Source organism: Pelmatolapia mariae, linkage group LG22, assembly GCF_036321145.2.
Source record: "Pelmatolapia mariae isolate MD_Pm_ZW linkage group LG22, Pm_UMD_F_2, whole genome shotgun sequence".
Classification (NCBI taxonomy): Eukaryota; Metazoa; Chordata; class Actinopteri; order Cichliformes; family Cichlidae; genus Pelmatolapia; species Pelmatolapia mariae.
Genome location: NC_086245.2, coordinates 10,914,013 through 10,938,532, shown reverse-complemented (window position 1 = coordinate 10,938,532; position 24,520 = coordinate 10,914,013). Strand labels below are relative to the sequence as shown.

At 39.7% G+C, this 24,520-nt stretch overlaps 1 protein-coding gene across 2 annotated transcripts in view; it reads left to right on the top strand.

The window, feature by feature from the left end:
- kiaa0319l (KIAA0319-like ortholog) overlaps window positions 1-23,176 on the top strand; it is a 35,625-nt gene extending 12,449 nt beyond the window's left edge. For both annotated transcript variants that reach the window (XM_065470547.1, XM_065470546.1), the window contains 21 exons: window positions 409-677; window positions 867-953; window positions 1,451-1,697; window positions 4,772-4,870; window positions 5,305-5,402; window positions 5,536-5,623; window positions 7,665-7,757; window positions 7,842-7,974; window positions 9,213-9,318; window positions 9,438-9,560; window positions 9,657-9,780; window positions 12,418-12,550; window positions 12,774-12,922; window positions 15,279-15,430; window positions 15,564-15,702; window positions 17,084-17,243; window positions 17,377-17,519; window positions 18,354-18,476; window positions 18,735-18,825; window positions 18,933-19,024; window positions 19,763-23,176. In XM_065470547.1, coding sequence (XP_065326619.1) covers window positions 409-677; window positions 867-953; window positions 1,451-1,697; window positions 4,772-4,870; window positions 5,305-5,402; window positions 5,536-5,623; window positions 7,665-7,757; window positions 7,842-7,974; window positions 9,213-9,318; window positions 9,438-9,560; window positions 9,657-9,780; window positions 12,418-12,550; window positions 12,774-12,922; window positions 15,279-15,430; window positions 15,564-15,702; window positions 17,084-17,243; window positions 17,377-17,519; window positions 18,354-18,476; window positions 18,735-18,825; window positions 18,933-19,024; window positions 19,763-19,959 — 2,846 coding nt within the window. In that variant the 3' untranslated portion in view covers window positions 19,960-23,176. The remainder of the gene's footprint in view (window positions 1-408; window positions 678-866; window positions 954-1,450; window positions 1,698-4,771; window positions 4,871-5,304; window positions 5,403-5,535; window positions 5,624-7,664; window positions 7,758-7,841; window positions 7,975-9,212; window positions 9,319-9,437; window positions 9,561-9,656; window positions 9,781-12,417; window positions 12,551-12,773; window positions 12,923-15,278; window positions 15,431-15,563; window positions 15,703-17,083; window positions 17,244-17,376; window positions 17,520-18,353; window positions 18,477-18,734; window positions 18,826-18,932; window positions 19,025-19,762) is intronic.
- The last annotated feature ends 1,344 nt before the right edge of the window (window positions 23,177-24,520 follow it).

Below are 24,520 nucleotides of genomic sequence, written 5' to 3'. Positions count from 1 at the left end.
TATAATGATTAGCACAGTTGCTTCAGAGAGGTCTTTTTCCCTGAAGCTTGCAGAAAGGTATGGACACGTTGAATGATTTCTGTCTCTCCAGGTTAAAACTGTGATATATCAATCCAGGGTCAATAGGGACAGGATAAGTGGTGAAGAAAATTAGGGACGTCCTTTCAATTTGCTGTCCAATATAGATGTAAGAGAGAGGTGTTGTTTTTCTATGTTACGAGCGGTTGTCTTATTACCTTTCCTTTTTAAACCAAATGTCATCTTCTTTTCTGCTAAGTCCTTTCCAGAATGTATCTGCAGTGAAACCTTCAGTTGGTGTTTCAGAAGAATTTATCTTCTTTCCTCAGTCCGATTTTAAACATGGGTACAGTCCATCATAGATCTTGACTTCCTTTTGTCCTGGTCCAGGTGTGTCAGCAAATCACTGCCGGGTCACCGGTGGAGTTCTGGGCATCCATTGGAGCAGCATCATAAGCCTGGGTTGGTACCCTCTAGCAGATGGGAGAGCCGGAGCGAGGTGTTGGGAGTTCTGCTGCCTGGAGCCAAAGTGCAATGCTGTTTGGAGTCTCGGCGGTCGCTGTGTGTTTCTTAGCTGCTCGCGTGAAGGAGGCTGCCCCATCTCTATCCTGCCTCAGCCCCACGAGGAGTCCCTCGGTCTCCTGCAGCTGCTTTCCAAGGTATGGTTGTAAAAGAAGAGATTGTCTGTTCTAAGAAAACAGCATCTGTCTGCCTTTTTTGGATGATTCAGTAATTGATTGTGATACTGCTATCAGATGAGAATTTTTATTCATTTATTTATTTATTTTTTAAAGACGGATAAGGGAACTTTTATCTAAGTGCCACTGTTTTTGTAACTTCACTTTAAGGTCCCTGTCAGTGTGAGGCGGAGAGCGATTCGCCGTGCACCACCTACAGGAAGCCACAGAATACACAAAAGACCCCATATCCGCTCGGTAACGTGACAGAAAACTGATGTGAAACTCATGTTAAAAAGTTTTCACAGGACTCAATGCAGTTCTATACAGCTGCATATTCTGATTTCAGTAGAACATTTTCAAATTTCCAGATACATTTGGAGAACCTTTTCTTATTCTGTGATAGCATTTAGTATGTCCTACTCTTAAACTGTAGAAGTTATTTGTACACAGGTACAATTCCAATGAGACAAAATGTTAAAATAAAGTACGTAGTTTTTTTTTCCTCCATTAAAATTACTGGCTAATGCACTCTCAGTTTTATAAAGCAGGCCATTCCTCCTACTCTTTTGACTTGTCACATTTCTACCCTCTTCCCTGCAGTCACTTATTGGTTAATTTGAATGATACATACATATCTGCAGATATTAACCCATACATTTTTGATGTGATTCCTCAAATCTCCCCAATTTCAGACACAGATCTGCTTTGGATTTCTGACTTTATAGCCTGAGGTCTTTAATTTCTGCCTACAGGGAAGCTCCAACACAGAGGCGGTTCTGCCAACATCAGCAGCACCCAGCACCATCGCTCTCATCCAAGTCTCCCAAAAGAACATCAGCCAGATAACGAATGGGAGTTCAGGCACGCCTCCTGCTCCATCGCCGCAGAACTCAACGATCAACGTCGCCCTTGATGCTGCTGCATCGTCTTCCAATGACAGCGATGTCAGCGCGCCCACAGCAGCTTCTTCGACCATCAACACAACCCCGACACAGGCCGGTAAGTGAGGAATCTGTGGGTGGCAGTGGGTGTCACGTCCCCTGACAGCCATCGCCTATTTTCGGGCTTGTTCAGTAATATGTCTTCATGTATTAACTATGAATTAATTAATAATGTAACAGTACTGAACTGGTGTGAAGTCAGACGAAAATTCCTCTTCTAAATTTGGTTTAAGCTTTCAGCTTGCATATTTCAGCCTCACATACTCATAATGTACAGAAGACGCTTCACCGTCCTGTTTGAAATAGTTTAACAGAATGCAACAGTTTACTTTGCCCACACATTTTATGGTAGACTGCTCACATGTTATTTTTCCCAGATGAAATCAGTGTGCTCTGTGGGTGTGAAGCCGAATGAGAGTAAGCTGGAGGAATGTGTTTTGAGAGAAAGCGGCCGGGCTTCTACAGACAGGACTAACTCGTATGATCAGTCTGTCCTCCCCTACAGAACCGTCTCTGTAGAGAAACTGGAAGAAGAGCAACAAACAAATCTCTGCATGTCCACACTAAAAGAACCTTTTGACTTTAACAATAGAATATCTACACCAATGCGGCCTGTGGTTTTATAGCCACAGTCACAGTTTATTTGAAATTCATAGTAGTTACACTTTTACACAGTCAGTTTATTATTCCTGGAGAAAACTATTGATATTATAAACTCTCCAGTTTCCCTGGAGGAGCTTTAAAACATCTGAAGAAATCATCTTGATGATGCCACCAGAGTTTTAAAAAAAAATTTTAAAATAAAAAGCCTGTTGTGCAAACTGGGCCGAGGTGTTTACCAGGCAGGGAACATCTAGCACTAGGGTTCGTAATGCTTGGCCTGGGGGCAAATGGCAGCTTTTGGTAAATTTTTATGTGCCCCGCGGGCATAACAAGGAAACATTTCACTGCTGATCATTAATTAGGGATTCTCCTGGTGTCTTATTTCCTTGTATTTTAAATGGGGCATAAAAAATCTGACTAATTCATTTACTCAAAATTGACCCTGATTTTTCAGAAAAGATTCTCTGTGCAAATGTTGTGTATCCATGTAGTGAGTGTGCCACAAAGAAATTAAGCAGGTGTTTGGGGGAAAAAAGGGCAAATTTGCAAGAACAGAACACTAAAAAAAGAGTCCAGGAGCAATATCACTTCATAGTAGTTCAACAGATATTTGAACATCTTCTATCAGAAAACCAAAATCACCTATTTTTACGTACATCACTACGACAGGAACAAACTACAGGTTTGATTTCATTGAAATGAGTCATCCTCAGGGTGTGCAGGAACTGTCAGCATTTCACAAAGTTGGACCTTTTTTCCTTTACTTGTTAGATTAACAGCTTTTAGCTCATCTGGTTAAAGGATCAATGAGCTTGTGGAATGGTGATGCATCTTCCACAGTTCACAAAATCTGTCCACAGTTCACAAAAATTGCAGGCCTAAAACCTAATGGGTCTTCACACAGATGTGTGTGACTCAGGGTCAATAGATGTTCATTAGTTTGTGCATTAAAGCTAACCACTGTTTTATACCACTGTATCAGACTAAATGCAGCATACAATAATTTATTTTCTTAGGGAAAGAAAGTTTCAGAGTCAGTTTTTAGTCTTTAGAGTCAACAGATGTAACAAACTGACAGTTGTTGAGTTGAAATGGCAAACAGTTGCCGATATGCACATTCAGTTCAAATATTACAACTGATTTTGAGTCTAATGTTTCTATTTGTCATGCTTAACTCCAATATTCACCCTCCTTTTAGTTCTGTATGTGGTCTCCATCTGCTCTCGGGGAAATCTTTGTGTCTTAAACTGCTAAATGCTCCAGTCTGTTCAGCAGCGAGTTAATCGGCTCGTTAATCTTTGTGCACTTGGTGTTTTGTGTACAGTTTGTGTACACAGTTTTGTCTCTGCCTGCTGCTTCTGCAGCAGTTACTGCTGTCAGCATTAAGAGCAAATTGAAATGAAGACAAAGACACTGAAATGATTAATAAAGCTGTCAGAAGCTGCTCAGTCTGTGTATTGCTGTGAGCTGTGCCTGTCACATCTGTTTATTGGCTTCATTGTAGATATCTAATTACTGATAATAGCAGCTTTAACCGTTTTAAACAGTAGATAACACTCGTTTATGTCGTCTATGGTACATGTGTAAACTCACATATATTCATCTCTTCCTTGAAGTGACTTGAGTGAAGTCCAAATCACTCAGAAAGGAACAAAGGAGGGAAGTTCATCTATATTTGATCTATATTTTGATGTTAAAATAGTCGAATATATGGCCACGTTACAGTATTCTTTGCCCTGTTTGAGCTGTTAGCAAATTTATATAGTTAATCGCATTGAGAATATTTTAATGTATTTGTTTTTTTTAAGGGGGTAAATGTAAAAATGTATTATTTAAAAAAAGAAAGAAAGAAAGAAAAAAAAGAAAAGAAAAAAAAAAAAAAAAGAAGGTAATTTTACCCCGTTGCCAGGTGGTTTCTAGGCAATGTGATGAAAACTTGTCATGCCCAGTTTTTGTGTGGATTTTGTGGATATAAATATGATTCTATTGTCGTGAAATTAAAATGATCCTGTCCCTTTTATAAAGTGTTACAGGTGCATCATGTCATAATATCTGTTACATATAAGAACCTCCAGGGTTCTAAGGTGTGCCCGAGTGCCAGTTCAGGTTGCTTAACCACTGGTTAGAGGGGTTCACAGTCAAAGAAACAAACCAACACATACTCAAATAAAGTTTGTTTTGCAAGAAAGAACAGATAAGGATTGTGTAAACAAAGGCAGTGTTGTTTACGCAATTTATTTTTTTAACTCCCTTTTTGCATGAAAAAATGTTTGGAAGCCATAATTAATGACATTAGAACATTATTAGAATATTTGTTACAACACAGAAAGAGCCAATGGAAAAAAACGTTCCTGTGTAAGATAAAACTGACCCCACTTGGGCATTTCTGTCACCACTACTGGTTGGTTGCTTGAGGGTTAATTCTATCCATTTCAGTATTCATTTTCTAATTACATATAAGATTTTCAATTAAATGACTGTTTTTTGGGGGGGGGTTTTAATGTTAAATGTTCTGTTTTTTTATCACAGTGAGGGAGCTGGTGGTATCAGCAGGAGAGAGTGTGGAGGTAACGCTGCCCCTCAACGAGGTCAAACTTTACGCCTATGTGGTCCCAACGCCCCCAAATGGTGAGACCAATGGAACGCTGTATGAAATAATGCAGTTTATTACCTTTATTTCATCAGTTTCCTGACACCTGAGGAGCAATTAGTGTGTAGGAGGAGCAGAATTATGCATGGAGTGGATTTTTCTATGCGTACCAGTTACTAATTACTAATAAACTGTGCGTTATTTGTGCTGTTCAGTAATGCATGGACTAAACTGCGCTTGACATGAGTCTTAATCATTTTGTACGTCATGCTGAACGCTTGTCAGAGAATTTCAAATCTATGCTGAAAAAGATTATAGAGTTCAGAAGAGTAACACACATCATGAGTCTGTTAATCCATTGAGCCCTCCTTAACATGCTGCAGTGTAAAAACTTTGTATCTAGTAGATTTTATTTGAATGGATACATTTTTATTACACTTGGGTATTTATTTTTATGTATTTTTCTCTACAGGGACAAACTATGCATTTGACTGGCGTCTAAAAACTCATCCCAAAGATTACAGCGGGGAGATGGAGGGGAAGCACAGCAAGACTCTGAAACTCAGCAAGGTACAGATCACAGTTTCATATTCATGTTTGCTATAAATAAAATCATGCAGGTGGCACTCTGTTGACCGTGTAACCAAAAAGGATCACTTCTTCTTTCTGGTTGACTCGATTCCCTCTCTTTGGGTCTCCTCAGCTGACCGTGGGCCTGTACGAGTTTGAGGTGACAGTGGACGGGGAGGGCGCCCACGGAGAAGGTTACGTTAATGTTACAGTCAAACCAGGTATGAAAACTCTTTAGTTCCTGTCGTGGCTCCTGATTTGGCTTCTTTTTACACTTGTTCTCAGTGGAATATTTATGATTTACATTTTTTTTCTCAATAATATCATTTTGTATGACTTTTGGGGTCTCTTCCTCCAGTTTATGAAGTGACTGTTTATTCTACTTTTGAAACCACCTTATAAAATCAAGGTCACGTGAGGACTGGAGCCAGCTGTCACAGACTATAAGGCAGGGTAATGTAGTGTTCACACCCACGGGCAGTTTAGATTTACCAGTTAAGCTAACGAGCATGTCACAGGCACTGGAAGAACGTGACACCGCCACGCCGGCTCATCACTGTGCAGCTGCTGTAAATCACAAATGAGAAACGGTATCAAATAAAGCTACACAGGAGAGCGATGTTTTAATGCTGACGCTTTTATGTATTAGTTGCAAAATTATGCAGTGCTGTTAAAGTGTGTGGAAAATTAACTCTCTTCTGTAACACCAAAACATTTTTTCTTTTTTTTTTTCATATAAACAGCTCTCAGCAAGTGATAATTCACAGCAGGCGCGTTCTCACTCCTGTAAATTAATCCTTTGTGTGTGGTGCTGCGTAACTGCAGAGCAGTCAATGTGTGGTTTGGGTGGGCGAGTGTGACTACACCAATCAGGACAATTCACTTTTACCTGTGCTACCCTCACACATCATCAGCAGGTTAATGTTACTGTTAATGTAATTGTTTACTGTGTCAGACGCATGCTCACATGCACCTCCATGTGGTGACGTGTAGAAAGTTCGTGGTGTGAAACCCATAGACCGTATACAAAGTTGAGCGGTTAGAAGCAGGAAAATATGGAAAGCGTAATAATTTGAGAGAGTTTGACAAGGATCAGAGCATCTCCAAAACGGCAGCACTTCCAGGGTCTTCCCGGTCTGCAGTGGTCAATATCTATATGGTTCTGATAGAAAGGTGTCAGAACAACCTGTGCATGTGCAAAGCAGTTTTATGGGCCTGCATAGCTTCAGACCAGTCAGGGTTCCTATGCAGACCCCTGTCCATTGCTGAAAGCCCCAAAAATATGAGACATTTGAGCATTAGAACTGGACTTTAAGCAATGGAAGGAGGTGGCTTAGTCTGATGAACCATGTCTTGATGTGGATGGCCAGGGTGTGTGCACTGATTACCTGGGGAAAACCTGGCCCCATGATGCACTATAGGAAGAAGACAAGCGGGCAGAGGCAGTGCTTTGAGCAATGTTCTGTTGGGAAACATTGGCAGCCACGTGGATGTTATTTTGACACGTGCCACCTACCTGAGGTACAGACCATGTATATCCTCAACGAATTCACGCATCAGTGGGATGTGCTGGACAAACAAGTCCGATCCACGGAGGCTCTGTTACTAACATCTTGATGCCAAATGCCACAGCACATGTTTGGGTCCAGTGGGTCCAATGGAGCTTTTGCACATCTGCATTTGCTTCATTTTGCAAAAGTGCACATTAGGACTTGGTGGAAAAACACTGGCGTGAGAGATGTAAATGACTGTTCGTGTGTGTAGTAAGATTATAATGTTGATGCTGCTTTACATAGCCATATTTGATTTGCAAATTACATGTGCTTTTGAATTATACCAGGACTATTTTAATGTGACCTGTTTAGTTTATTTTAATTCATATCCATAAATGTTCACTGTGTTTGTTTCTTTTATAAAGATTTGCAGTTGTAATGATCTGTATGTTGCATCTAATGAAGCTAAGTAGTCATGTAAGGTGGTTAATCTTCTGCAGTGTTTTCAATGTACTGGTCCCCCCCCCCCCCCCCCCTCCTCCTCCCCCCCCCTTTGAAATAGTATAATTGCCAGCTAGAAAGCACTCATTAACCACTTTTAAGGAAAAAAAAAACCCTTATTGCTGGAAGACAGCCCAGCATTTCTCCCACACATGGTTGTATTTCTGTATTTGCCAGGGTATCCTCTAACCTGTTCTTACTGCATCAGTCACTAATGTCTAATGTGCAGCTCAGTAAGCAAGTTAATTCCTTATTTTCCACCTGACAGAGCCACGGGTAAACAAGCCTCCTGTTGCCGTAGTTTCCCCAAAGTTCCAGGAGATCTCCTTGCCAACCAGCTCTACGGTGATAGACGGCAGCCGTGAGTCTCCCACATGATACACACACAGTCATTTAGCACCAGTTAAAGAAAGGAAAACCAAATCATCTTGTCTTCCCTTTACAGAGAGCACTGATGATGACAAGGTGGTGGCGTGGCACTGGGAAGAGGTCAAAGGTCCTCTGAGGGAGGAGAAGGTCTCTGCTGACACCCCTGTACTCAAACTCACCAGCCTTGTGCCTGGGAACTACACATTTAGGTAAACAGAAACCACACTTATCTCAGTGAGATTAGTCATGAAGTCTGAAAACGCACACCTGTTTTGCTGAAGTGTTGGCCTGCAGACAAATGCAGCTGAGTAAAACTGACTTTACAGATGTTATAGAGGTGTTGGGAAGCTTTAGGAAGTAATTATGCACAACCTGTGTAAGTAAACGGGGAAAATCCCTAGTTTTGTGTATTTAGCACATCTCTAAATACACTGGCCAACTAAAGGAAATCTTTTTTTGTGATGTTCTTTTATTTAGCATGGACATAAAAAAAGAAAAAGAAAATTCTCTCCTTGTTAAATAAATAACAGAAAAAGCAGTCCCTTTTGAAAATAGCTGATTGATTCTTTGGTACTCAGCTTAACACGTATATTTTAGTTTCTCTAATATGGCCTCATTAAGTGGGCAAGTGCGTGTCTTCATAACCTACTCGTATTTTTCAAGTGCCTCCTTCTGGATCATTTTCAGAGAGAGATTTATGATTTATTTGACAAAGTGTTCTTCTTTTGATATGCTGGCAGCAGCAAATAATAACAGTGAGCTTTCTTTAAAAAAAAATTAATAAATAAAGACCCGGAGCACAGCTTTTAAGTTATGGAAGTCAGTAGTAGTAATTTAGAAAAAGAGGAGGATTTGCAGCTGAGACTAAAAAATAACTACATGGGTGTTTAATATGGGAGGAAGTGATGGAGCTAGAAACCTCTGTCTTCTAAATTTATACAGTGGGAAGGTTAAACGTGATGCGACCAATAAGTATAACCTCTGAGGTCAGTTTTGTTAAATTGCTATTTATTTGGGTTTATATTTGAATAGCATATTACAGATTGTGATATTTTTTAAAATATAGTTCAAAAAGCAAAGAATAAACACTAAATACTTGTTGTGTAATTGACCGAAAAGCTAAAACAAAAAAAATCCAACCCAAAAATAGTGATGCGCTGGTTCTGAGTTAACGTCCATCATTTCACTGCTTGGCTTATCTGGGTTGACATCATAAATTTGTGCTATTTCAAATAAGGTTTGAATAAGGGCTGAAAGTCTTCAAACAACATTGTTATTTATTTATGATAAAGATTTATGTTTTCCTGGCAGAAAAGTCAAGATGAATCTGAAAAGAAATGCAAAAAGAAGCATCTTCTATGAAATTTTGGCAAAAAGATTTTAATTTCTGCAGCACACATGTCTATGTTTGTCCCATAAATCCATCTCCATCTTCCTTTTGTATCAGTTTGACAGTAACTGACTCGGACGGAGCTACAAACTCAACGCAGGCCACGCTCTCCGTTAACAAAGCCAAGGACTATCGACCTGTGGCCAACGCCGGCCCGATCCAGGTTTGTCGTCTCTGTTTTATGATGCCCCAACTTGCAGGTGCTGCTATCACATGAAAATAAAGTAAGTTATTTATGCCAAACTGCGGCAATCCTAATAACTTTCCTCTTACTTCTTCCAGGTCATCCAGTTACCACGCAACTCCATCACTCTGTATGGCAACCAAAGCACCGACGATCACGATTCCCTGTCCTATGAGTGGTCCCTCAGCCCAGAGAGCAAAGACAAAGTGGTGGAGATGCAGGTACAATACTCCACACAGCTGAATTCACGTGTTTTGGGTTATTTTTCTGTGGATAAGATCATTGTAGCTAACAGTGGCATATACTGTGCTTTTCAGGGTGTACGGACACCCATCCTACAGTTGTCAGCAATGCAAGAGGGAGACTACACCTTCCAGCTGACTGTGACGGACTCAGCTGGACAGCAGGACACTTCTCAGGTCACCGTCATCGTGCAGCCAGGTAAACAGCTGGAGAGTTCATGCCACCTCAGCAGATATCACTTCCCAGCCATCACAGATGTCACACATTAGCTCAGGATTTTTCAGTGTTTGTTCAGCTCTGAGCTATTGTTCACCATATGGAGCGAATAAATCTCTTTAACTTGACATTTAAGAGATACCGTATCTGAACACAGTGTACCCTGTGTGGCTTCTTGCTCGCCCTTTGTCTCTCCCAAATTTACACATCAAAGAGCAAATTGAGCCACAGTGTGTAAGTCGCCATTAATTCGTGACCTTTCATGCCGTGTGAGGAGGATGTCGGCACTTAAACTGCTCCTGTTTAGCAAACAGTGAAGGGTAATCATATGAGGGAGCAGAGTGCACTCAAGGTGATAAGCACTTTGTAGACTGGAAATGTACTGTTTTATGTTGGACCTCGAATGTGAACACACAACAACAAGGTCAAGGTCTGCTAGGTTTAGACCGAGGCAATCTTGTGAGTCATCGCACCTGAAAGATATGACGATGTTATTAGTCAGAATCTAATTCCAGGTACTTCAGAACATAACTGCTGTGCTTTAGTTACTGTCAGAAAGACACTGGTCCTTTATATCATAGAAGGGTTTTCGTTACAGTGATGTTATTACATTAGCTGTGTTATACAAATATTGGGTTTTTCTTCGTCTCAAGCTAGCTCGGCTTGAAATGCTGGTCAGTCTCTCCAAATCGCTGAAAATTTTAGTATTGACCACCCTGAACGTCCAGAGCTTCCTAGTTTGAGGAGGCCTGCTCCCCAATCCAGGTTTTTCTGACAGTAATTGTAGCTCTGTGCTTTAGTAGCTCGCATAGGTTGTTTTTCCTCAGCTCTTCTAAGATCAGAGGAAAACCAGCTACTTTTGACAACCAGCATATAAGAGTGTATATAAAAGGTGGCCGTGCTTACCATGATGTCACACAGCGGATAACGAGGTCCCATTTTGAGTCTTTAAGCTCAGGGTTTGGGCCATAGTCAGTTTAACTTTTGAAATCAATACCTAGTCAGTTACTAGGTAAATATTTATTTTTCTGTAATGAGATCATGTTTTATCAATTAACATATAGTTTTATGCAGTAAGGCTCGAAACTTTAGGGCAAGCCCCTGACGTTATCAGGAAATTATTTACCGAGGTCACAGAGCAAAGAAGACCAAAGCTGTTTTCTCATAGTCTCATTATATACAACTGGACTTCTTTTTGTAACCAATGGAACTGGACTCTTCTGGTCATTAGAGAGATTGCAGATATAAAGCACTTTGTAATGCCTTCAGTTTTCTGAGTTGGATTTCCATCTTCTACAACCTCAATTCGGAAAGAGTCGGGAGTCTGTGCAAAATGTAAATAAAAACAGAATTGAATCATTTGCAAGTCTCATAAAACCAGACTGTTGTCACAATAGAACATGGAAAACACATAAAATGTTTAAACTGAGAAAATGTTTAAAACAATTTTTTTTTCAAATTTGATTTGGGTAAAACATCTAAAAAAGAAATTGTGTCTTTGTTTAAATATATTCCCTCTCTTCTATTAAGAGTCTGTGAACATTTGGGGACTTTCAGCATATCTTGATGGTGCCTTCCCAGATGTGCAAGCTACCAAATCCATTGGCACTGATACACCTCCGTACCACCAGACTTTTGAAAAGAGGGTTGATAATGTTCCTCTTTAGTCCAGAGGATGCAGTGTTTGTGTTTCCCAAAAAGAATTTCAAATTTGGATTTATCTGACCACAGAATAGTTTTCTACTTTGCCTCAGTCCATTTTAAATGAGCTTTGGTCTAGAGATGACAGCAGCATTTCTGGCTCATGCTCACATGTGGCTTCTTCCTTGCATTACAGACCTTTAATCTGCAACCTTTGACCTGGCAGACGATGATTTCTCCAAGTCTTCCTAAGCCCATGCAGTGATTTCATGACATAATCACGTCTGTTTTTGATGCAGCAGTGAAGGCTCAAAGATCACAGAATTATAGATAGATAGAGCCCACACTTTTGATCATATTTTGTAATACATTAGATATTTTGAAGTCTTTGCAAATTTATGTTGAGAAAGATTATTGAAGTTTCACAGTTTGTGCCAGTTAACCTAATGAGCTGCAAAATGTTCCCCCAACTCTTACTTTTCAAATTCAAAACAAACTAAAAATTTTCATATAATACTACTTGTTTCCAACAGTTGATATGTTGTTGATATGTTCTATTGTGAATAAAATCAGGGTTTGAGATTGTGTTTTTGTTTATATTTTACACAATGTCCTAACTTTTTCGGAATTGGGTTTGTGTATACAGTACTATTGTAGGGATCCAACCATTTCAGTCTTCATACAATAAATTCGCTTTGGGGATCTGCTGATACCAAGAGCAGATCCAATGTTAAGTCAACAAAGTATTTTTCTGTCTGTGAGATAGAAACAATTCACACATTTGCAAAATGACCAAAGCACTGCTACAGATGCATTGTAAACGTGGAACAACATTGATTTAAATAGAATGGGTTGACCCGTTGTGGCCTTGCCCAGTCAAGCTGATCCAAACACTAATATTGAATCTGTCCTTCTATACTGTAATTTAGTGTGGTCCAAATAATGGAGTTGTGTGTGTCATTTTCACATTTCATTCAGAAAATAATAAACCACCAGTAGCAGATGCGGGACCTGAGAAAGAGCTGACGCTGCCAATGGATCACACCACACTGTATGGCAATAAGAGCCACGATGACCAGAAGATAGCCACCTATCACTGGACAAAGACCAGGTCAGATAAATATGGATTAATGCAGTTTGTATTTTTTTGTTGTTAAAGTCTAGATTGATAGTTTATGTGATACCTCAATCATAGTTACTGAGAGGTTTATAATATAAAACACTTGAATTCACAGGTTTCAGTCGCTGTCACTAACATTTCTACATCCTCTTTAATTCCCCTTGTCCCTCCCTTCATGTTTCGATCTTTTTTGGTCCGTCTGTTCCTCTACCAGTGGTCCCGATGGTGTGAAGATTGAAAATGCAGACAGCGCCGTTGCCACGGTGACAGGTCTCAAGGTCGGCACATATGAGTTTACCCTGACAGTAACTGATGAGAGGAAGCTGGAGAGCAGCGACACTGTCACGGTCATCGTTAAGGAAGGTACGGAGTTGTGTGTTTGTGTGGGTGTGGACTAAGACTTTTCCTTTAAGCAAAATAGCTGCTGTAGGTCAAAGTCAGACTGCTGAGTATTACAGATGTTTTGAAATTTACATGTTAATTACAGAAGCAAGAGCACAGTTATTATCTGGAATAATATAAACACACTCGGATATGTAGACAAACGTATGGTTTAATGCATGCACATACACACAGAGATCGATATAAATATAAACTAATTCACTCTAGTGCGGTATTTAAAGTATTTGTGCTAATACATGCCTTATTGCATCAGATGCCTTAGCTTTATCATTATATTGAATTTTAAACTTTTTTTAGTTTAATGTTATTTATATAGCACCAAGTGGGGGGTTTCTTTTTTCTAATGACCTGCTGGATATTTGATTTTCTCCTTGGGGATAAATAAGTTATCCATCCATGCATATAATGAATTCCCAACATCAAGTCTTTCTATATTGGAAGGTAAAGAGCCTACAGTGCTGGAGAGAAAACACCAACAATCAGTTAGTCCCCTTGGAACAGCACTTGGTAACAGCAGAAAGGAAAAACTCCCTTTTAACAGGAAGAGACCTTCTGTAGGGCCAGTCGGTTACCCAATATGGGATAAATATGATCTCTCTCTTTCTAGTCCCTATCCAGCTCTCAGTGTAGCCTTTTGGATCTGCTGAAGGCTTTCTGTTTAGAACAGCCTGATTAAAATGGAATTACAAGAATGATTGTCCAATATTGCTAAAATTAGGAGCAATCTGTTTATAAGCATTATCTTAGAATGATTATTGGTCCTTCAAACGTAGGAGTGTTTTCCAACTATTACCTTAGGTGCCATTCAGAGGCCTGTTCTCTGTACATTTTTTTTTAAATAATCCCAGATCAAAGTGTGTGCGTGTGGGTGTGGTGTGGAGTGACGCTAATCTGGATTTTGTTCAGATCTTTGAACCCATGAGAGAATTTGATTAGGAAAGCTGGAGATCATTCTGCACTCCCATTATCACTGACCAGAGTATAAATATCAGTACTGGAAACCATAATCGGGTGGAGTAATGAGTGGAGGAAGCAACAAAGAGGGGGGAGAATATTCAGATTAAAGGTTAAAAGCAGCACAAATGTGACACATTCATTCATTCATTCATTGCTTGGAGAACAATAGTAGGAAACTAAATGATGAGTTACTTTTGTCAGTTACTCCCTCTTGACTTATGCGCTAACTCTAATAATGACTCACAATATTCAGCAGTTTTTCCTGTCATCGGTGCACAAAATGGAACTGGTCCCCACCCTTCCCCCTCCTACAAATATTGCACAACCAAGGTTGGGCTGATTTCCGTTAAACAATTCTGGTAACTCTTGATCTTGTTTACAATGAACAGGCCTGTGACAAGCAGGTTTGACCTCATGGATGCGTTGTGGTAAAATCCAATCCTACCGTGGCTCAGGGGGTTGGGAAGCTCATCTGTAACCGGAAGGTTGCCGGTTCGATCCCCGGGCTCTCTGTCCTGGTCGTTGTGTCCTTTGGCAAGACACTTTACCCTACCGCCTACTGGTGTTGGTCAGAGGGGCCAATGGCAGCCTCGCTTCTGTCAGTCTGCCCCAGGGCAGCTGTGGCTACAACTGTAGCTTGCCTCCACCAGTGTGTGAATGTAAGAGTGAATGAATAGTGGAATTGTAAAGCGCTTTGGGTGCCTTGAAAAGCTCTATATAAATGCAATCCATTATTATTATAGCTGAAGAACTGAAATATTCCACATCAAACCAAATCATCAGCAGTTTAAACCAAATAATGTGGCGATCTATGTGCTAGAACAATGAGAACAAGCCCTCTGTGAGCTCATCCTGTTATATTGTATAAACAAAAGACTGTGCTATTAATGGGAAACAGTCCAGAGGGAGTGACAGCTGCACAACTATCATAAACATGTGAAAACGGTCTGGCTATAAACGTGCAGTGAAGTGGTGTGGTTGCATATAAGCTTTTGATTCTCTGAATATTTAGAGGGAGAAGATATAAGGTCTCCTGTAGATCTGAGTGATCTGAATGTGCCTCAGTTTGAATGAGAAAAAGCATGATTGTGTTATTGAGATGCTGTTTTTGTTTGTGCGCTGCTTTCAGACAAACTGTAGGGGTTACAAAAAAGATGTATCCTGTATCTTTGAAAGTGTGGGATAGGTACCTAAATGACATCAATCTACAGCACATATTATCTAATCTATTTAAACTGTGTGGTGTATTCTCTCTAAAATACTGTAGCGCATGTACCAGATTATCAAGGGTGACCAGCAGGGGGCTCTAACAGAGATGCGTTGAAAAGGCGTTTATGAAATTTTAATGTTTTTTCTCCAGAAAAGGACCAACCGCCAGTGGCTCGTGTTGTGTCGAGTCCACCCATCTCTTTGCCTGTCAGGACCACCACTTTGGATGGATCTCAGTCCACTGATGACAAAGGTGGACTCAGCTACCTGTGGACCAGAGAAGACACCAGTCCTGCTGCTGGGGTGAGACGGACCTTTATAATCAGGCCTTTAACTGATGTTAGTTCTGGTTTAGTTTATTGCAGGGACCATGAGATTTATAAATAAATAAAAATGTATTGGGTTTTTTTTTTTTTTGTTTTGTTTTGTTTAATAGGATGTGCTGAACAGCTCCGACCACCAGGCAGTGCTGTTTCTCGGAAACCTGGTGGAGGGCAAATACAGCTTCATCCTGACTGTAACTGACAGCAAAGGACAAAGCAGCAAGGGGAGGGGCACAGTGGAGGTCAAACCAGGTAAGCAGACCTACAAAAACATGCATATGAACACAAATCCCCAATATATACTCATTATTTTTAACAATATGTTTCTTTATTTCATATACAAATTACTCCTTATGTTCAACTTAAGAGAATACACATTCTCAAAAACAACAAAATTCAAAAACGTCTCAAAATGGGCTCAGGTGTGACTACATGTCTTTGGTCCACATATAGTTGAGTCAAGGAGCCTGTGTTAACTGAATAAACAGAAGGCTGCTGGATGGATGGACGGGCAGACAATCCATTTTAGACTTTAATAAATTAAACAGCCAACTGTTAAAATATTCACACAGTGATGGTGATTTTTTTTCCTATGATGAAAGGAAAAATTTATATCAAAACTGATATGAAAATGGATTCATATCAACCAAAAACACCACTTCTTTCTTTTCTAGTATGTATCATTTGGTTTACTTTTTTTTTTTTTTTTTAATCCAAGAACAATCCTATAAGCTACTTGTGTAGAGAGAAAAAAAAGAGGTTCATCAGTGTTTTATCACAACTTTGACCTTCTGGATCCAAACCAAGTAGAAAATGCTTTGAATGAAGTGAAATTTCTTTTGAAATAATCTTCTTATATGCCACTCCGACCCCTTCCTAAAATGTTTTAATCTTTTTCCACTGACTAAACAACCTATGCACTTGTCTCTCGACATTTACTGCATACAGTTTATCTGGTTTATTTCATACTGATTTAACTGTTTTACCAGGAGTTGGATATCTAGGTATTAACCATTTATAGTGTTAGAGTGAAGGGTGTTGAAGTTGTTCAAGTGTAAAAGCTTAAACATTTTAAAATATTTAAAAACCTCCCGGTTTGGGGAAAAACTGTATATTTATTTGTATAGTGTAGCAACGTAACGTGATACTGATGCACTGAAACCCTAATAAAACTGCTGATTATTTTCCGGTGATCAGTTTTTTTGTGGTGCAGTGTCCCAATAAAAGACCTGTGGTTTCTATTCAGGCTTTTATTTTGTAGCCAGATAAAGATTCAAACGAGGGGAAAATAAATTCTTGTGATCATTAAAAGACATTGTGGAAAAATATACTGAAACGCAACTGCTGCATGGTTTATTTTTTCTTCAAACGACTCTGTGCATACAAATGATTTCCACACAGCAGGAGCCTCAACAACCAGCAGCAGAAGGTTGAGCAGGTCAGCACAGCATACGGTGCACAGACACACACTCGGCCAGAAACTAATCCGTCACTTGGCGCTCTGGACTCTCTCCCAGATTTCAGGGAGTCAGATGGATCCTGCAATCTGCCCATTTTCCTCATGTCACTTTTTCCGTCTCACTGTCACCTTATGTGTCCTCCCTCTTCCCTATTTTTCCTGTCTATCCATCAGACGTGCGGGAGCGGGACCTGGTGGAACTGGTGTTGGAGGTCTCCGTATCGCAGGTGTCCCAACGTCAGCGCGACATGCTGCTGCGACAGGTTGGGGTTTTACTGGGTGTGCTCGACAGCGACATCATTGTGCGAGAGATCAGTGCATTTAATGAGCACAGGTGACTTTGTCTCCAGATTTTAGACAAGTGTGCAAACCTGATGATGAAAGCCATGAAACCAACTGTGAACAGAGCTGGAATTATCCTTTGACAGTTTGTTTGTTTGTTGTCCACCCTCTTCCTCCATTCTCAGTACTCGTTTGGTCTTCCTGGTGTCCGGCGGCCCGGGGCGCCCTCCGCTGTCGGGCCGTAATGTTGCACTCGGCCTGCGCAACAAACTGCGTAAACAGAAGAATGACTTCCTCATCTTCAAAGCCCGACGAGTGGATACAGTCAGTGAGTACCACATAAACGTTACGAAATGGAACAAGCAAAGGGAAAAAAGAGGTTTGATGCTTCTATGTCACAGCAGACTCTGGATCTTGATTAGTTTCTGATTCTTGTCTTTGATTTCCAATCTTTTTTTCTTTTTTTTTTCAAAAGCCTAAAATCACACATTTTTCACCAAAAGGTTAAAATAAGGCTTCATATCAGATCAATTTTATTTATCCCAAAAGTATGAAATTACTTTTACAGCAGCTAAAATGATAAACACAGTCTGTAAATAAAATAATGTAGCTCAATAAAAAAGAATAGAAACAAAAAAGTAAAATAAGTTTGATCGAAAAGTAAATAACTGAATATAAAATAACTAAATGGCTCTATAAGGTAAAATAGCTCGATAAAACAAATGCACAAAAACAAATAAAATAAAATAAATTAGAATGAAAATAAACTTACTAAATGTAGCAAAAATAACGACAGTAAAAATTTTCATTGACATTAAAGTGTACACAGAGTGTAAAACATAGTGTACTCATCACAGAAAATTACTCAGTCCTCACAGGGTTACGTTTTTGAGTAATCCCACCTACAGACAAACCATACTTATCACAGACACTTCCTGTTTAATGCCATAAACCATAAAAATCTGACTGTTATTATTCAGTCATGCTCGTGTAGTCTGCAGTCTTTGGCTTGGTTAATGATGCAAGGTCAAAGTTTTAGATTTCCAAGCTATTTCTAAGTCATATAAGTATTACCAGTTTCTTTAACACTTTAAATCTGCTGTTTACCAAGTTTTAAAGCTCTGACGGTTTATTGAACATTGCTGTCGCTCTCCCCCCTCAGTCTGCCAGCTGAACTGCTCCGGCCACGGCGAGTGTGACTCATTCACGCGGCGCTGCGTCTGTCACCCTTTCTGGATGGAAAATTTTATCAGAACTCAGTTCGGAGACGCAGAGAGCAACTGTGGTAAGAAGGGAGGCATTACAGTATAATATAGAGTCGATAAACAAAAGTCAATAAATAATCAATTTTATTGTTGTGAAAATCTGGCCCGGCAGATTATTATTTTAATTCTGTTTATAAGAATCAGAATAATCTCTGTCGCTGTATTCAGGGACACACGGCGAGTCTTTTGTGACTTTGTTGTCGAAGCTGCCTTGCATTACTTTAGAGAGCTGTTTTAATATTACACACTTTTTACCACATTATTTTTTCTGTTTTCAGAGTGGAGCGTGCTCTATGTGACGATAGCATCCTTTATGATTGTGGTTGCTGCGGCAACATTTGTATGGGGGATAGTTTGTTGCTGCAACAGGTGAGTTTGTTACCTAAATTCTTTTTTAATATTCTGTCAGGATTATTGTTAAATAACTTTATGGGGGTAATGGTCATTGATTTCCTGTGTGTTTATTTTCCTGTAAGGCGTAAGAGCAAAGTGCGCAGGAGTAAAAGTCGATACAAAATGCTAGAAGCTGATGAGCAGGACTGTTTGGAGCTGCAACTGCCAAGAGCTGGTAAGATGGACGCGTTCACGTAAACTCACACCACCGCCTGCATTTAGCCTGTTAACACTCACAGAAACAAGCAGAGAGTAAATTCTGCTGCTTCTGTATTTTGACTGGAGCTTGAACATCTTGAATCAAATTTTACAGAGATAACAACAATACCAGTACTTCCTTACTTTGTAATAAGATTGCATGCACAGCTACGGTTTTTCTTTTGTGTATTTTTCTAAGATTATTTGTTTGGGCCATTTTTTTTCCTTTATTAGATTAGATTAGATTAGGAAAGTATATAAAGCGAAAGGAAAGCGAGGGAATATGCAGAGCAAAGGCCCGCAAGTTGACCCGAGTCGATGCTTTCGGCCTTTGTGGCATATCGCAGCATGAGCTAAACACCGTTTTCCAACTTTAGCAAACCTTTTTTTTTTCTTTTTTTTTTTTTAAATGATGAGTGTGAATGTTGTTAGGTTAGTCATATTTACAGTTAATTTACCCAATGCTATTCAAAAATAACTGCCCAAATAAACACTGAAGGTGTTAACAAATGGTAAGACTCGACTTTTTTTTCTTGTGAAGATTTCTTTTGATAAGTTAACACTGATGTAAATGTTTAGACAATGTTTCTATTTTAGCCACAATACAAAAAAACTGATGTTTCAGTTAAATGAGTTCAATTTTCTGCATAGTCGATGTTTAGGACAGCTCCATCACACTGTTTCTTTCGCTTCTGTTCTCCTCTTCCTCGTTCAGCACGCCTGAAGCCTGTTCCCGCTCCCACTTCCTCTGCCCTCATGCACTCGGACTCTGACCTGGACAGTGACGAAGGGCAGGGCGGGATCCCGTGGACGGATCAGGAGCGCGGGCAGCTTCTGAGGCCTCAGAACGGCTCCCTGAGGAACGGCCAGGGGCCGGTGAGGGCCAAGAAGCAGAGAGAGGAGCGGCTATAGCAAGAGAGGAGGGGGGAGCTCACAGCTGCCCTCACACAGCTCTTCCCCTTCACCCCTCCTCTTTCCCCTTCGTTGGTCTTCAACACAAAAACCTCACACTTCTCCTCCGTGAAGACAGACTGGCAGATACCCGAGTTAGGAAGAGGGAGAGAGGAGGAGATGCTGGAACCGTGTTGTCCCACTGTCACAGAAAAAACACCACGATACTGAAGCTTCCCTGCACCCACACTGAGCCAGAACGACGTGAAAAAGAAACTGCCATTACACTGAGAACCAGGGGTGAGCACTGTGTTTTGAATGACATAAAATATTAATTAGACCCCTATTATTTAACACAGAGACATAAAGAATGTAGTGCTGCCCCTCTCCTGCTGCTGGCTTACAAAGGTTGGGAGACTGTGTGAGAGGAAGTAGCTCGAGTGACTTTTTAAGATGAGGAATGACATGAAAACCAGCCACCTGACACGCTCACACCTTGCGTCTTGTAGACACGCATGTACAAACACGTTGTATTCACACCGTTTCAGGTCGACCTGATGCTACCAAACACTGCCATTTTTAAATTAATGGTTAACTTTGCTCTGATTGTTTCTGTTCATCTGAAGAAGGAGGGAGAGGGGAAAAAAAAAGACAACCAAACAACCAAAACTGATCTGAGCTGCCAACAGCTCGGAGAAACCACCTCAGAAAATATTTTAAATAATTTATGTGCATGAAGAGCGACAGATTGCAGCTCTGGTACAACCTGATACGATCGGCTGCATGTTTGTATGTCAGGTATATGTTTGGATTTCTGTGGCTGCTGTGCCAAAAGATGTTTCCTCAGAGCAGTTTGTATGCTTTTTTTTTTTTTCTCCTTTTTTTATGTTTTTATGAACCCACAGAAGAGTCACAGTGTTGTAAGGTTTTATTCTAAAGGCTTCTTTGTGGATTAAATTACTGGAGTACACAACTGTAACAAAGGTGGTCTCAGCGGGGAAGCCAGTTGGGAGAAAGATGAAGAACAGGAGACGGAAGGACAGAACGCTGCTTCCTCATCACCTTTGTTAATGTGATGACTGCTTCAACCCTGAAGACCACAGAGTTTTTGTTACTGTTTTTACAAACAACCTTTTGGCTGTGATTAGACGTGGATGCACTTTGATTTTAATGTCTGCTGTCTCACTTTGTCTCTTGTTGGTTTTAAAAAAAAACGGGAGAGGTTCGTATGTGACGGTTGGAAGTTGGGAGGTTCAGCCATAAACGCAGGACTTTGCGGTACTGAATATGTAGGAAGAACATCCATCAAAGTTATCCAGTGAAGAAAGATACAAATCAGACAGTGTTAACAATTTTAAGTTCATTCAGTTCTTTGTCCGTGGTCATATTGCTGAGATATTACTTATAAAGAGCCAGAGGAGGCACAGCACTGGGACATGGGCAGAAGTCAGTAATGTAATTCTCCATGCTTTACGCTCATCTCCATGATGCAAGCAGCTCTAAATTTTGCAGACTCGCAGCACACTTGTTAAAGAATCCAAAGAGCGAGATGTGCTGTTGTTAAAATTCTGTGCATTGAGGATTATGGCTGCCAGTGTCACTGATAATAATGCAATGAGCTGACAAAGTTCATACCATTGTAACCCTAAGAACAGGGTGTGTATTTTATTTTATTTTTTAATCCTGGGAATACTTTTGCAGTTTCTGTGAGATTATAGCAGTCAGTCGTGATTTATTTGCTTCTAAAGAGGACAAGCATACCTTTTTTACTGCTCATTTTTTAACAAACTGAATGTTTAAATCTGTCAAAAAGCCAAGTCACAAGTCACAATATCATTTTTCTGGATTTAATGGTATTCATCCTCTTCAGTCTGACCATTAAAAGATCTTCTTTTAAAGTGATTTTGATGTTATGGAGTTGGAGTAAACATCCACAGGCCCTGTGCTGTGCAAAAACATAGATTAGTGTTTTTTAGCAAGGTTAAAAAAGTTAAATCAGTTTATTTCTTCCAAAGTTTTAATTTTTTTAATTATAGGCAACTCTGTGTATTTTGAACAGTGTCATTATTAGGCATACAGAAACATTAAGGGTTTGTACTATAATGGTTGTAAAATTAAAGTTGATGGAGGGTTAAAGTTGGCTGGGAGCTGCAGATCTCAAGCTGACTCGGATGTGAGAAAAATCTTTGAAGCTTTTGATCAGAAAAGGTAAAATATGTTTCCTATTTTCTAATGTAAACTTCCTTTAAGTATACGAGTGAGCTGCGCATCCGATCGGCGATAAAACCGTACTAAATCCCGAAAACAAATTATTTCTTCCCACGGACAGGACATGAGCAGGAGGTTAATCTGAAGGATGTTTGCGTACGCTTTGAGCAGATTACCAGAAATAAACCACAAACGGGGCCCAGCAGGAAGGCTTTGTTTGTTCATCAGCAGTAATCTGAGGTGTTTCTTGGCTGGACCGTACCGACAGACAAACTTTAGCAGAATGACTCTCCCCGATGTATCATCTCACAGCGTGATTGCTTTGCATGCAGAATGTGAAACTGACACCTGTAAGTCCTCATCTGGAGGCACACTTTTCTATGTTTGTTGTTGAATGTTAAAAGGGTACATCATTGATTCAGTTCAGTCTGTACTCTGTGCGAAATAAGCTGGGGTTTGTTTTTGTTTTTTTCTCAAATTACCGCAAAAAGTCATCTCATGCCAATGTTGGATCTGCTGCACTAAATGTGTTTTATTCGCACCTGCTAAATTTATCGGGCCATCTTTTTTTGCCCTCCTGTGGGAGACAAATTAAAATCAAGCACACCCAAGTGCCATCAACATCAAACCACTGAAAAAATCTCATGTTGTCTTCATGTTTTATTTTGTTTTTTTTTATGGGGGGGGGGAATAACAGCCAAATTGTTCTGATGTACTCATCTTTTTTTTTCTTTTCTTTTCTTTTTTTTTTTTTGGACTCCCAAAGCTCCTTTTAAAAGGAGGACACAAAAATGTTGCATTTCTTCTGTTACGTTTGGGATTTCTTTAGATGCAAGTGAACTGACCTCGACTCCAAGAGTCCACTGTGAAGGCAGAGATAAATGAGGCAAAACTGTTAAATGAAAGGGGTGTAATTGTTTTGTGTGGGTTTTTTTTTTTTGGTTTTTTTTTAGTATTTTATTATTAATAAAGTTTTAGTGAAGGATGACCCCTTCTTTTGTTCTGTGATCCTGCTGATGCAACTGGATAATGTGTAAATTAAAATTAAAAAAAACAAAAAAACAGTGTTGGCTTGTTCTTGCGTTGTGTAATCTGAACAAAATTACCTCTGATTAAGGTAAAAAAAAAATTGACTTTTATTCATTTTTTTTTTTTTGCAGATTATCACAAAGGGGCTTTCTCTGTGTCTTTGTATTAGTTGTTTTTTCTCCACAGCCTGAACAGTTCAAAGGAAACGCCTTTGTGTGATCTGAGAAGACTTTGTGGGAAAAAGTTTTGCCTGGAGAAAACTTTTAAGGTGTTTGTTTTGCTCTGAAATGGAGATGAGTCATTTTTATATTACACAGAAATTCTGCTTTATTACCTGGTTGGAAAATAATTTAATTTCTTTGTTGCGTTTTCATCACATATTATAGGTTCGGTATAACATTTACTTTTCTGATTACAGGGGATCCAAACACCCGTGTATCGTTGGACTGATCCTCTGGTTGGTCTTTTCATTTACTTTTATAAGCCTGCTGCCCTCGATGGTTTGTCCTTTGTACATTTTGGGAGATAATGGAGTCCTTAAAAGATGATAATCGAGGTCTCCCTTCTCTGTACTCTTATTCCTCCTCACTGTGGAGCGATGCCTGTTTATAACACTTCCTATCACTTGATGGATATTTATTTTTAAGACTAGACAAGTGACATGTAAGATAAATATAAATGTTTAAACAGTTTACATGTGCCTTTAGGTGATCTCTGTGAAAATGTGACTTCTTTATTGAAATCTTTATTTCAGCCAAAAAAATAAGGTAAATAAGAAGACAGGATAAATATTTGCATGTTTTCAACGTCTCTGCAGTCAAAGTTTTGCTTCTTTTCTCAACTATTCACAAATACAGTGTCTTAAACATGAAATGGGACAAATCATGAATGTGCAGCTGACAAATCTGTGTGATGCTATCATGTCGATATGGACCAAGATCTCTCAGGAATGTTTCCAGCACCTCCAATTTCACATGAATAGTGTCTTAAACATGGGACTATAGAGAATTCATATTTATGTTATCATAATGGGGTTTTTTTTCTCTTTAAACACTTAAATTTGATATAATTTGCAGAAGTATGATAGTGACAGTGATCACCAGCTTTATTCAGTGAGTGAATGAGTGTGTGGTGCTGATAATCCACAGCCACACTCCAGGATGGGGGCCTCTCAGGAAACCTGGGAAAGACTCAAAAAGGGTCCAGCTCCAGCAACACTTGCAGTGTAAAGAACAGCTTTATCACTTGACCAAGTAATAATTAATACTTGGCACTACAAGTGTTGCTGGAGCTGGGCCTTTTCAGACTCTCCATTCACACCGCAAGTAGGTGAAGTGCTAAAAGC